Consider the following 16,259-nt stretch of genomic DNA (forward strand, 5'->3'; position numbering starts at 1 on the left):
AGTTTGCATAGAAACACTTCAAATAATAATTTATTTTTTCACTTTGTTGGGACAGAAGGGAATGACTGTATTTTTATAATAACTGTGTTATTTATTTTATTGTGAAAAATTGAACTATATTTGTTGGTTTGATCACATGGATCGTTTGTTTATAGAATTATTATTATTACTATTGTATACATAGGTGTATCGAATAGGCCAATGTTTTATTATAATTATTATGTTATTGGACCAGAATTAGGTTATATAATTGTATTAGTGAATTATTAAATTATTATTGTATTCATAATAATCTATTACAAATTTAATTATTATACAATCATATTTATTACCAGAAAATCTAGTTACCGGTTGTTTTATTATTAAGCTCACCGCTCACACCAATACAATATTATACACACTTACACACAAATACACATTTTGCACAACATGCATTGCGTAGTTTGACAGTATTTGCCCAACAATTTCGGCCACTGCTGTCTGAATTACTACATCGTCACGACTCACTCAGATATTCCGTCATTATTTTAAGCGGTTCATATAAATTAAATAGTGTCTGGGGTGAGCGTATTATTGAATCATTGAAAATCAAATTTTTTAACACCTTCATTTTTATGGATTGGAAGATGACATAACTTCACTGTGGGTCGTCAAATTTTAATTTTGTTTGCTGTGCGTAAAGTTAAAACTCGAATTATTTTTGTTTTTTTCTGGACATCGTTATTTATCGTTTAAATATGCAATTTCGTCAACATTTGAACATATAAGATCTATACAAAATAATTTTCTTTAAATATACATTTTTAAGTTTTACGGTTCCAGTATGAACTACATATGAGAAATCTTGTAAGTAATCATTTTTAAAAACTTATACAAAAACGAAGTCTAAAATTTAAATTATAAATTCAAATGCGTATAATAAAATATTGTGCTTACTGTCTAATTATTTTAAATATTTGTAAATAGATATAAAATCAATTTAAGATTTAAGTTAAATCTTGTATATAAATTAAAGTAATTTATCGACAGCTTATCATGAACTCATACAAAACAAAAACACACACACACATCACTGTTAAACCAATACATTTAACCAACCAGGTACTTAGAATCTAAAAAAAAAAAAATTAGAATATTGTATTATTCAATAAATTATTATTATTAAGACATTGCTTATACAGTGATAGGATTTGTGTTAATGTATTAGCTCGTAATATCATTCCCATGCCATCCCAACTATTTTATTTATTTTTTTATCATGTACTGTGTACTGTTATACAACGCAGTGGTGTAGTGTTATTTAATCTGAGTTATCGTTTTAATAACGTCTGTGTTATTAACCCGTGGATATATATTGTTTAATAATATTATAATGTTGGCCAAATACAGTGGGTTGCGATCACGTAGATTACACTATACGTGTACCTATTATAATGATATAATTTTATTCTAAATATATTATGTATACACACACACGCGCGCGCGCGCGTAGATAAATACCCCGTGTAATCCAAATAAAACCACATGTTGTGGCCTCAGTTTATGGAAAAGTGGTCTCGATTTAAAGATATATATTATATTAGTTATTATAATCTAATAATTACTTTTTTAACTGGGTAATTTTACAATAAATAAATTAATGATGTGTATAAAAATATTAAAACATAATATTATAAATTATTTACAGTGGATTTAATATGGCGTCTGTCAGTTGTTTTATAAGTTTATAACGTATGATCGTAAACACTGAAAAAAAAAAACAATCGCTTGAAAATAAAGCTTACTACTAAAATTGTGCACATCCCACACAATAAACGCTTCTCCGTCACGATTTTACATCATTCGCTCGCTTATTGTAAATTACATTAGTGACTATCATATTTATCGTCATAATTACCACTACAATCATTATAATCATCACTACCACAATCATAACCATCGTCATTGTCATCAAACTTGTTTTTACATTACTCAATCTGTGGCTACTTCGATCAGTTTCGACTGATTTGCATTCGTCGATGATCGTCGTAATCTATAAATTAAAATGTAATCTTTGATATAAAACTGATTGCTTAAAAATAAAGAAGTGTCGGTGCAGACGACCTTTTCTACCTGACTTTTTTGTCACGATTATTCTTTAAACGGAATATCTATCTGGACACTAGTTTGTGGCTGACGCTTCATCAAATAGTATTTGTTTTTGTGTAAAGAATAAAAATAATTTTAAAAAACACGGACACTCAGAGGCGACACTCACGGTGATGAATATTTGTGCATTGCAGCAGAGTAGTGATTTCCGCTGTATGAGCAGTGGGTACAGGGAGATGACGACGAGAGTGCAATCTTACTTTAATTAAAGGAAAAACCTACTGGTTTATACGATCACTAGTTTATTTATACTTCAACCAGGTAACCTCTATACGCCGGTCATGAGTAGAGAATAATTTTTTCCACCAGACTCTTCGGAGCTTCGAATGTGTGTGTGTTATAATTTTGAATAGGTTGGTTTTTATTCTTATGATAATCTATTATTTTTTGATTAAAGAACAATTTGTTTCTGCACCAAAATATTGATTAAATTAGCTCAACATACCTAATGTGTCATAAAATAATATCTCTGTCGACAACATCTTCATTATATATATATTAAATTTAGTATACAGATGTTTAAACTTAATTTTACACGGGAAATTGAATACAAAAGCACAAACATTGAATATTATAATTTACAATACATAGTGGAAAATATTTGGTTGAATTTTACGCACAATACACGGAAACACATAATCAATTAACTATAGAGTGTTTACCACTTATATATGTATATAGTAGTAGCAAAAATATAATGATAATACAGTCGTAAAATTTAACACACTTGAAATTTCTCGAAATAATATCTTCTAAAGGATGACATTTACACTAATCTGCTATAAAGTATTAATATATTGTAAATAAAATATGTACATAATACATTTTAAAATGGTTATTGATTGTTTAAATCTACCTACATTATTACTTATTGCATAAGGTTTAAATGAAACGTTTAGTATAATCTTATTTGTATAAATGCGTTACATTGCGTATAATCTGTTCAAATTATTTGTACGTTTATAGTTTTTTATTATCTATATGTTATTTATTATTTTTAAAGCATAATATAATAGTAACTTTATAGTTGTACGTATCAATTATAATAATATTAAAGTTTTAAACACGGTATATTATTATGATATGAGCTGTACGCAATTCCTAATCAATGGCTGTTTAATTCAATTATTAGTTTTTGCAATAATCAAAAGATGGTTTGAATAAATGTGATTGAAGTTTAATTTTTTTTTTTTGCATATTCTATTGTGCATAAGATACTAGTGAAAACACATTTCATTACAACGCTGTTTTTTTTTTTAAAAAACACATATACGGTCCAGCTGTTATTAAAATTCATTTAAATCCTCAATTATTCCCGGCAGTTGAACAATGTATCGATGTCGTCAACTATACAATAACGGCATCTTAACGTTAGCCTTGCGTTTTAATATGATTTTACACCATCAGCGCCGTATTAATATAAAATAAATAAAACATTAGTCGAAAAGTCGATGCGTCACGATCGATTTGGATCACTCTACATAATATAGTCACTATTTTGTTGAAATATTTAGCGATAGATAAATACACGTCGTTCCATCAGCGTATACATAATATACGAGTTTTAGATTAAACGAGACGCACGCTGGTGTAATTTCGAGGAGAAAAAGCGTTGGAAAACAGTTCGGTCGTCGCATCGCCACCGTGCCATCGAAAATGCAAACGCTGCAGCGAATCATCACCGCAGCGCCGCAATTATATAATAATATATTATACACGACCACTGTCTGAGCGGATTTGCAATCGATTTTTTTTTTTTTTATTATTATTATTATTGAATATTCATCATGCGACGCCGTCGTAATTTACCGTAGCCGCACGTGCACTGCACAACGCACCGATGATAATATATTATACACGGTACATAATAATATAATATTACTTCGCGCGTGAATGTATCGAGAAATCGCGGTTTGTTGCTAGCGCACGTGAACTGAAATGACGATTTTAATTCGATCTTTAAATCATCGGTCGTCACGGCAATAGAACAACCGTATAATATTTCATCCGCACCGATGCATTGTAGTTGTATACAACACGAACGGCGGCAAGTTATACAGCGTGTGTTGTGTCTACGCTAACTTTGGATAACGGTGGTGATCCGGGAAAAACGGAAAAACCGTAATCGGCCGATGTGGGAAGACGTTTTTGTCAATAAAACCATTACTTTGACGACATAAACTACCGAACGGTGTTGTTATTGATTTCAAGAAACTGACTAAGAGTAGAGTGAAGGGTCTGGGGTGGTATAATAACTTTTATTAAAAAAAAAAAAAAAATTCATATATTTTATGTTGTTATTACCTACAATATTTGGTTGTAAAATGTACGCAGTAATTAATAATATGCTATAAACTACTACTATACAAATCTTCAAATAAGAATGTATTAAAATATGATTAATCGTAAATTAAAATCTATACGCTGTATAATAGCCATCCACTATATTTGTTAGAAATAGTCTACACGTAATTGAATGAACAATTTAAATTTATACTGTCTTACACTTTAATTCTGTCACACAGAAAATAATAGAAAATAAGTCTCTTCAACGTTGGAATTAACTATATCAACTTATTGATAACTGACTTTTTTCTATTTAATAATTTGTATTCAGATATGAATAGATATATGACGTGTATAATACGAATATGTAATCTCGCATTACACATGTATCGAAATACTTTGATTACCTAATTATTATAATATAATATGGGATATATAATAGGATCTTTTATAAAGTTTGATATTATTTGTTAAAAAAGCTATTAAATCACAATAATTATCATGGATAATTTTAATAATAAAATAATAATATTATAATAATCAGTAGCATAATATAATATAATATAGTAAAATATACTTTAATATACCATAATATAGTATAATATACCTTATATAAATAATGCAAATGAGTATAATGCAAAATAACTATAATTGTGTACTTTTAAAAGTGTTCATGAGTATATGATTGCGTAATTATAACGTGCCAACTGTTGATGTAAAGTTTATATTGTTAACAATCTAACAAGCACAAATGTGGCACGCATATGTTCTCATATTATAATAATATATAAACAATATGTTTAATTACATATAATAATAGAGTATAATTGGTAGTCATTTTTATAAAAAAAAAAAAAAACCTATACCAAATAGTAGTTGTTGAATACTATTTAAATAAATTATAGGTAAGATAAGTATCAATTTAAATACTAAAACAGTAAGTAGTACATTTAAATTTTGACAATTACAGTATTTTATGAGTATTGAAAATAAGTGTAAGTCATAAGTATGTCTAAAATGGGAATAGCGTGGTTTTGTCTGTTATTAATATCTTTCAATGTGTGCAAAGTAAGTATTTATAATTATTAGTCTAATTATTTACTTTAAACATGAGCAATTGTTATAAAATTGGTTTTAAAACGTATTGTAACATCAAATCATTATAATATATACATTTTATAACACAAAAACTCTTTATTTTGAGCTAAATTCAATATACATATGATGATGTTTATTGATACATGATTTCTAGTGTTCAAATCACAAGTATAATTTTACTTCAACTATTAGAACTATAATGCTTATCGTTTTTTATCCGAAGGTTAAGCTACTATGTTTATAATTAACAATATTTGTAATTAACTATTTCGCAACGATTGATTGTTTAAGGCTGACGACGTTCAAACGATAAGAACACCCAACAATTTATCTATGGCTAATAGCGAGGAATACATGGACATCTTGAAAAATAGTCCTGAGTGTACACAAACATTTTTAACGTGGATTAAGGAAAACATACAAGATGGTATCCGATGTACTAATGTTGGACTTGATCCAATGAAATGCGAAACAAAGAGTGGATCAAACATTGAAACTAACTTAGAAGTTTGGGATCAATTACCGTCATCTATACGAGATCAGTGGAATATATCTACTGTAGGTGATGATTTAGATAATGTAAGTGATAAAGATATCGACCCTACCATCGATTAGTAATAAAGATAAATAATGCAAAATGCATAATATTGTTAATATTGTTATTTATAAAAATAAACTTATTTAATTTAAAGTATTTTTTTTTTCTTTTACATATTTTTTAAACAACGTTTTAAGGAAACTTTCTCACTTATTGATTACTAGCAATCATTTTATATTTTCTGTTAAAATATAATTTTTAAATTTTATCTCATATATGTTAATTTACTAAAACTGTACTAAATTAGTTCAAAGTATTAATTTTGTTTTATGTTAGCATTCATGCAGTAAAATTTCAAAGTTTAAAAAGAGAATCTGGTTAATGATTGAATCTGTTTAAATGTTGTTCGTCTTAACCGTACTCGAGCGGTTTCCAATTTTATTTCCTGTTGCACATCTGATCCTGAAGTCCATAAATTCATAATGCTTTTTATCTAATATTTGTGGTGTAGATTGATCAATTACTTATTATTTTAGAGTCATAATATGAGTATTATATTTTATTACATATACATAATCCATATAATATACAACATAAAAGTTACAAAGTTACAGTCACAGTACATTGTCAAATCACTGGCGGTAGTGAACCACTTCCCGAAAAAGCATTGAAATGTGAATATGTTAGATTTGATTGTTTGGTAATTAAATAGATATATTTATCATATTTGTATATAATATTCTAATAAATATTGTTTAGTTAACTGTTTTTCATGTGTTATATATATATATATATATATATATATATATATATATAGATACATACAATTATGTTCAATCATACTGAATAATATTTTACTATCTTTAATCCAATAGGAATTCTATATGTTATAAGCAAAAAAAACATTCGCTTTTCGTGACTTAAAACTAAATCCGTAATATAATTCGTAATATGTAAGTTACTCTATAGTGACCTATATGAGTTGAAAAATGAAGCTAAAAATCTTTCCCGATTCAAGAAATCTATTGATGTAACTTTCATTGAAAACGGACTAATATTTTCTATAGAGAAAAAAATGAAAGAAGAAATAATAATTTTTATATATATTTATAGATAATATATATATATATAAATATAGAATGATGATAGATAGGTGTAAAAGTAAAATAATATATAAATCGATAAAATAGAATTATATAGATTATATAATATGAAAAATAACAATCAATAGTATGTGCAATACAAAGGGTTTTGCTGATAGCGTATAATGACAACGGGCCATCTGTTGATTTAGTGTTTATATTGTTACCTATTCAAAAAACAAAAAATATGTTGCATACATGTGTTCTTAAATAATAATATTCAAATCATTTTCAACTGAACATAACACTAACAGCTGTTGGGTTTAGTCTTTTTAGGGGTTTACTACTCACTTATTGACTAAGGCGAACACTTAATCAATAACTTGTAAGCCGTGCCACGTTGTTCTTCTGAAGGCACGTCGACAGAACTCACAGATTTTGATGAATTATAATAGTAATATTCAAAGTATATAAGATAATTTGTGAATTTTCACTCATTATAAAATTCTAACAACAAACGTATTATACAGTTGAGGTAATCATATTAATTTATGTCCAAATGGCAATATCAAATAAGTTGAGGAAAATAATATGATTTTATATATTATAGTTTTAATAAAGGATATAAAATACACCATAATGAATTTAAAATAATAAAATATGTACATTTTGATTGTTGGCACGAACATGACAATTAATTATATATAATATATTATCTATGTTTACAATAAAATAGAATAATTTTGTCTAAGTGACAAAAACAAATATAATGACAATATGGCGTGTAGAGCTGAGAGTACATATTTTATGAGTATACAAATGTATATGTGTGTATGTGTGTGTGTGTGTGTGTGAATCAATATGGAGTATGGACACAAATGCATTTTAAATAATACTAAAGAGAGAAGAGATTGTTTTTATGTGTTTGATGTGAGTTGGTAGAGAGAGTAGTTTAACTTATCTTGAGTCAAGGCTTCCTCATCGTGGTTACCAAGAACGTCATCAATGACAAATTGTCATAAATATTTTATTAAATTGAGTTAAAGTTTTATTTATATAAGAATTTGATGTGTTAAGTTAAAAGACAGAGACGAAACTGTGCCATATTCTAAGTTAAGAATTTTATCAAAACGTGTGACCGAACATTTTTTTGGAAAAAATATATATTATGACAATATATTTGGATGTTGAATTGTTCAACTACTCGTATTAAAATATTATGCTTTCAATGTTCTAGGTAAATAAAAATAACTTAAGCTATAACTTTAGTCTTGACATTTTTAGTATGTTTAACATAGTAATCTTGACTAAATTGCTTGGCTATCAAATTATGAACTAAAAATATACAACTTTCTTTATTATAACCTACGATTTAACTACTACTTATTAGATATTATAAACACATAAATTAAGTTTAAAAATGTAGAATGAACAATTTTAAAAACACTAAAATTAATTTAATTTTTTTTAGCCATTGCCAGATATTCATAATTTAATAGTAGGTTAGTTTCATACTATTGTGTTAACTGGTGTGGAAAGCAGCTGATATTATGAATATAGTGTACATAATTTGTTAAATGGTTGGGTTGATCTCCTGAATTACTTTCAAAGGATTGGCTTTTCTACTAATTTTAATTGGACGAGAATCAAAAAAATTGTTTTTTCTTTTCATTACTAAGTATAACACTATATAATAACTAAATCGTGTATCATTGATTCAAGAGCTAGAAAATACAACACCATCTTATATTTTGTTTTATTCAGTAGGAAATAATTGCATTTCTTACAATAACTCAACTAAGTTATACTTAAGCATTATAATATTATAATTGCAGTATAATATAAAAACAATGGCATTTACAAAAATAATTTTTATAGTTAATTTTAACTGCACCATAACAAGTATAATGTATAATTAAATACATTTCGTTTTTTTTTTTTTTTTAATTTTACAATAAGGCAATTGTATAATTGTATCCTATACTACTATTGAGTTGAAAGTTGAGTGAAAAACGTTGTAACGAATTTTCAGTTACCTTTCATATGGAGAGGGTATATTTTTTCACATAAACAGTAGCCTGATGGGAAAAAACTAACAAATAAACGAGTTTCAAACTGTTGACGTATTAATCGGTTCCCCCAATAATTTTATAATCTGTTAATTAATTCCAAAAGAAAATAATTATAATAATTATAATAACAAGTATTATTTTTCAAGTATCAGATGATATACATTTTATTCATATTTATAATACAAAGGTTTCATCAACGAAAATGGTATAATATTTAAATTAAAGTTTATTATTGTGATATTTAAAATAAATTAAAATACGTTTCTGTGTTGTATGGTTTGAGAAAATGAAATAAGTTAAGCAATTATTCGACTAAGCACAAAAGCGAAATATTAATGTTATATTATTGTTTTTCTGTCATCATTAATTTTTAAGTGCAGGGGACTATTTTCATTTTAAACTTTCCACAATGAAATACACCTATCGTAATACTAGTATATATTACGTTTAAGTGTGGGTTTGAATTTCACGAAAATTCGTTTGTAGGTATCAATTGAACAAAGTCAAGGATACTACAGAAAAATGATTTTTTATTTTTATTTCATTATTAATTGTGATCGGTATACTATTTCCGTTGGACATTAATTTACAAGTGTACCTATACTTAATAACTATATTGTCTTCTTTGATAACCAAATTATGTGAAACGCCAAATGAAATGAAATTAAGTAAACATCTAAAGTTATAGATCGAAATCTAGTTAAATATTATTAGTATAATTCCATGATATGTATATTGAATAATACTGTTAACTATATCAGGAATCGATTAAATACAATGTCATTTTTTAATCATTTTACTATTGTACTTAATAAATATCAAAAGCTTAAGTTCATATAAATATTTAGTTAGTAATAATGGCAACTCATGCAGTATAATTTTTATTTTGATGATTTACCTACGAAAAATTCGTTTTATAGAGTTACCCTTTTCAGATTAGGAAGGAATAAAAGCTATATTATGCGCTCACGCCGAGAGAATTTCATCCCTTAGCATATTCATTACAGTTTAAATTATATTCTTTTTTTTTTTTTTTTTGCTTCGTTTGGACGCGATAACAGCAAATCTCCATTCGAATGTAAAACATCAAACGTGTTGTCATGAATACACACGTCTATTTTAATACGATTAAAAGGCGAAAGATTAGTACATTTTATATGGTGTATTAAATATACATACATTTAATTTAGGTATATTACATATTATTTATGCACGTGAAAATAACGAGTAAAATCTCTTACAAAGTTTTTGGACTAATCTGCTGATGCAGTAACCAGGATAAGCCTTAATTTATACAAAATGCATGCTATTTAGTTTTCAATAGACATACCGTATATTTAAATACGAATAAAACTATTTCGGGCTACATAAAAATAATTTAAAATGGCTCTCATAAAATTTGAATAGTGATTGAAAACATTTTTCTTTTCTATTAAATTGTGGAAATTATGCACATTACATTACCGTTTCCGATACATTGATTTTTGACAGTTTTGAACTTATGGACCAAGTTGGCCGGATAGGACAAGTTGTCAGTTCAAACGATTGTAATAGTAAACAATAATTCATAATACAATAGCTTCGGATTTAGATACTCAAATGGGTATTGACTATAATAATAATTGTTTGACATAATAATGACAAACATAATAACATGTTAATAACTATAAAATATAACAAACAACGAAACAGAAAAAATTGAATACGATACAATGCTGTAGCTAAAATGCCTATCCAAGACGCCGTGTTAAGATTATTATAATATTTAAATATATTATTATAATTTATAACATAAGTATAGAGGTCACGATGACGTAGTAAAAACGTTGATTAAAAATGAAATAAATACTCGTATATAATTAATTTAAAAATATGCATTGAATAGTGCATTTTATAGTGTTGAATGTTTACGTAAATCGTGCATTACAGAGTTAAGTTTATTAAAATGATTAAAATTTTACCAATATTATAATAAAGCAAAGTCAAAGTTATAAAAAATCTCATTGAAAAAAGCAAAAGAATCTAAAGTTCGTTTTAATATCTTCTAGTATTTAAACTTTAAAGGGATCAATATGTGTTCTCATCCGTTAGACACGCCACTCTCATAATATAACGAAAGATTGTACAGCCGTGTGGCTATTGTTATGGAATATAATATATACGGTTAGCTCTCGGTAACTATCGAAAAAAATCCCCTTCAAACTGTCACGTAACACTAATGTTTTTTGATAACTCGAATTTCTCGATATATTTTTTTTACAACCCCTTCAATATTGAGTTACCCGCAGTCAGCTGTTACACATATCATATTTTACATCTATTTAAGTGTGTGCACCAGTAATGCATTATACTAAGTGTTCTGTCGTATACTATACAGACAGCCATGGTGATTTACAAACCATATAAGCAGTGTAAAATAAGAATTACGTTTAAGCAAAATAAGTTATTTATGTAGGCCAGGCCAATGTAGTGATAAAGTGCTGAGGTCAAAAAATTACCATTGTAATAAAACTCCGAAGTCACAAAAAGCAAGGGGGGAGTCTCTACAGTCTGTTCATGCCTGTTTACTGATTTAAATGGCTTACAAAGAAAAAAAAATAGTTTTTAATAGTTTTAAAAAATGCCCAACTTGCTGACATAATATAACATATATATATATATAATACATAATAATAATAAACGATGATACAATCTTAATTTCTGAAATTATCTTATTACAAGTTTATGAAATCACAAGTTAATTGAAATGCTTAAGTTGAGTTAGTCATACCATTTTAAGAAAATTAAATTATGAGTTAATATTTAACTCTAAATGCTTAAAGTTAATATAGAGAAAAATAATGACTTAACTGAGTTGGAAATAAGTCGATTCATTTTTTTTTTTTTTTTTTAATACAATTTGGGTGTCACGTATTATATTCCCGCCATTTGAAAACAATTATTTATAATTATATTATTAGCGCAATATAGTTAAACTATAATAATTATTTAAGGATAATGATAAACCCTTTACAGGACAGTTAACTTATCTTAGTTTACTTAATTATAATTTTAGGTACGCTTAAAAAATAATAGATTATTTTTTTTTTACCAAACTTCTAGAAAAATAAAAACACAAAATGATCTAAATAGTAACACTTACAACGTTTCTGATGATTTCATATTTTATAATAATTATGCAGTATAATTATTATACTATTACTCTTATAATGTGATAACATCCGTATAATTACCAAATATAATTTTATTTTTATTTTTAACAATCATAGTACGATGACGTTGATATATTTTGCGAGGAACCCAACATCAACCTTTTCATAAACCGACTTATTCATGAAAAAAAGTAAATATAATGACAAACGTCCTGGGGTGACCCGTTAAAAATATACAATATTATTTAATAATTTATTACATCATTATATTGCATACTAATAGAATACTACTCGCGGACGTCAAGAGGTGATATACAATGAACAAAGGAGGATTGTGAATTAAATATAATATAATATTATATTATATTTTGTAACTCATTTTTATTTTTTTAACAAAATAATAATAGATTGCTTCAGTATCATATAGTATTATACGTATTCTATACATTATAATATATTACCTTGGTTTTGAGTTTGTTTGTAGTGAGATCGTAAACGCGCATATTGATGCTTAATTAAACTAAACCGCGGGGCTGAACGATAATGGCAAGAGTTAATTTGTTGTATTTTTTTGTTTTTAGAAATGGCTCGTTCCACCTGTACTCCATATTATAATATTATAAATCATAATACGCATATATTACTATTACGTTCATACATAATGCGTATGTTCCTCTGCCACGTATATTATATAATATAAACGCGTATGTGTATATTTTGTGCAAGAAACAATAAATTTTCATCAAGCTTTGTATGACGGTTGACGTATAATTAAGGCAGATGGAAATAAAAAAAACAGTATGGTAAACAAATTCAACAGCTCGTCAAATGTAAATTAAATTATATCATATATATATATATATATATATATATTTTTTTTATGTACATTTATTTATTTCATCCATTAATTGTATTATTATTACTGTATTTTACGTATATTTATATATATATATATATATACACCATTTAAATATATTATAAAAGCTCGAAACGGGAACTCCCCCTCCCCCCCGATGTAATATCAAAATATTGTTTCTATAATATTACGTCAGGGCGAGAACGAAAACACGTGCCGTATAAAATAATACGAAACGGTAGTGTACCAAGCGCATATATTAACTTTTTACACTCTAAAATAATATATTGATTATGTATAGCAGCGTAATTATTATTGTTGATAATATATATTATTATATACACATCAAGCAGACATGTATTTTAATTCACATTAACTAATTACAACTTTCCGCTCGTACGTCATAATGTTTTTAAATATTATACGACTTTTTGTTTGGTTTAGTATTATATTTTCCTGCTAACATTAGATTCACAATCATAATATACATATATATATATATATATATTATTGTTTTATATTATTTTATATATAAATATTATTATTATTATTATTACTATTATTGTTGTTGAAATCAGCGACAACGTTTAATGTCATTTAGTCGTTACGTGCGTTCAATGCGAGAACTACGGTTCTCGTCATCGGTCCCGCCGACACAAATTATATTTCGGTGACCTACTTTGTCGAAGAACTCGATCGCAGAAACTGCGGCGGACGAGAACGAATTAAAATAAAATACGTAAACCAGCTCAATAAACGTATTTCCAAATGTTATTTAGAAAAACATTAAAGATTCACGAATACCTCTGTACAATGGAATATTTCAGCGTGCGGTCGAAATATCGCGTACAGCGCAATGCCGGTTTTGTATATTCATATACCTACTAATATATATATATATATATAAATATAGTAAAATGATTTATTTCTGAGGTTTTTCAGTTGAATTCCCGCGCGTACGTTGCGCCGTATATTATATTATAATGACCAAAACGATTTAGTCGTATGTATGAAAATAAAATATATACACACGGTTTCCATAAAACAAAAAGGTATATAAAAGGTATAATTTACAATGTATATATTTTTATGATTGTTAGATGGTTATTATTCAAAACTGTGTATTTATTATCGATCTGAAATCGATAGCATCCGTCCGGTACCTCCTCCTGTAAAATAAAAAAATGAAATTAATATGATCATAATTAATACACCAAAATATATTGAACAGCACTTACTATATAATTATATGGCACACGTTAGGTTAGGTTATTACTCGGAAAATTTACAAACGCAAAATAAACGTACCAATCTACTACGTATTAACTTCACAAATATACACTGCGGTTCAACAATATCATATGATTAAGACACCTTGCAATCCACTAAACAACTTCAGGTATGATTATTGGCATTAGAATATTATTGAATGTTTATCACTGCGTACCGTCTAAATAATATTAATTTTATATTATTTGGTTGACCTTAAATTGTATTTCTTTAATCTTTTATTAGATAATATTTGACCTAAATTCGTTTTTATTATGGTTAAATATATCAGACCTGGATCGCGACGGAATTCCGGTCGCCAGAGATAAAAAAAATATATTTATATATATACAACTAGAAAACGCAATGTTATCTAAAAAAAATGTAAGTAATACAATATTATATGCGATATACAAGTGATATATTTAACAAAAAATACTCATTATTTCAAAAAGCACTAACGTTTACGAAAATATAATTTTAGGTCGTTACAAAAGAGCATTTTTTTATGTTTTCCACTCTTTTGAATGACAACAACATACATGTTTCATATCATATTCTAAAGCGGAATATTATATGAATTATTTCAAGCCTTGAAAATACAATTTTGGATAAGTAGTTTATTATTTGAAGTTTTTAAAAGTGGAGTAGTGAACCAACATTGTGCAAGTACTCCTGTAGTGGTACTATGCTCATCGATACTTAAAATACTTGTAACAGTTAAAACTCATAACTTATGAGTTATAAGGCACTTGCTTAAAATTAAATTTGTATAATTTATTATTATATCAAAGTATTCCAAAAAATATGTTGCTGTGGAAAAATGCGTTTTATCAAAAACTAAAAATAATTATAACGATAAAAATTACCAACAGTTATACGTATATATATATATATATTTAGAAAAATGTTGTTTCCTTACAAATATGCACTTATTTATGTTAGTGTTTTATCTTATACATGTAAGAAATAGCAAATTATATAAATGCAATGATCTACGATCGTACTTCATAATACAACTTTACTGTATTCAGACAATTTAAAATACACGAGATATAAATTTGTAATTTTAAAATTATGAGCAGAGTATTATAATATCTATGTTGTTAGAGAACCGAGGTTCATCACACCAAAGCATCGATTTCAAAATATATATTCAAAATTAAGTACTTAATACTCAAATATTTAGAAAAATTGTATTTCTGTAATAACTGTTTTTTGGTTTTCAGCTACAGACTTTGAAATTTAATTTTTCGATGTCGGAGTGCCGATATAACATCACCCAAATACTCTAAAAGTTCAACATTTTGATTATTAAATTTAACACGGCTTTAAAACTAATTTCGTTTTTAAGTATACTCGATAATTTTTACATTTCCCGATCAAGACTAAGAAATTGTGTTTATCAATCTCGGGTGTGTACATCAGACATCATACCAGCGTGTAGTCTCCAAAAACGAAAAACAAAACTACTGAGGCTGAAAAAAAAACAATGAAAACACATTGATTCTTAATATTTGTTACAAAATAGTAACTAATTTAGAGTCGTCATGTTTTGGTTAAGGTACAGCTCGTGTAACGGATCTAGAAAACCGTTTTGATATTATAATATTTATATTGTTTCTTATCAAATGCCAAAATCAGCCGCTACGCATTTTTAGTCTTGTGAGATTAGGACCTTTCGCATTTCACGTATTATTACGCACACGAATACTGTGCAGGTATGTGATGATGTTTCACATAAGAATATGAATTCTT

At 26.9% G+C, this 16,259-nt stretch overlaps 1 protein-coding gene across 1 annotated transcript; it reads left to right on the plus strand.

Annotated features, from left to right (window-relative positions):
* The first annotated feature begins 5,341 nt into the window (after nucleotides 1-5,341).
* On the plus strand, nucleotides 5,342-6,223 carry LOC132917941 (uncharacterized). Its single transcript, XM_060978943.1, has 2 exons — nucleotides 5,342-5,502; nucleotides 5,824-6,223. The coding sequence occupies exons 1-2, from the start codon at nucleotides 5,443-5,445 to the stop codon at nucleotides 6,145-6,147; spliced, it is 384 nt and encodes a 127-aa protein (XP_060834926.1). The 5' UTR covers nucleotides 5,342-5,442; the 3' UTR covers nucleotides 6,148-6,223.
* Nucleotides 6,224-16,259: the final 10,036 nt, after the last annotated feature.

This window comes from Rhopalosiphum padi, chromosome 1 (assembly GCF_020882245.1).
Source record: "Rhopalosiphum padi isolate XX-2018 chromosome 1, ASM2088224v1, whole genome shotgun sequence".
Classification (NCBI taxonomy): Eukaryota; Metazoa; Arthropoda; class Insecta; order Hemiptera; family Aphididae; genus Rhopalosiphum; species Rhopalosiphum padi.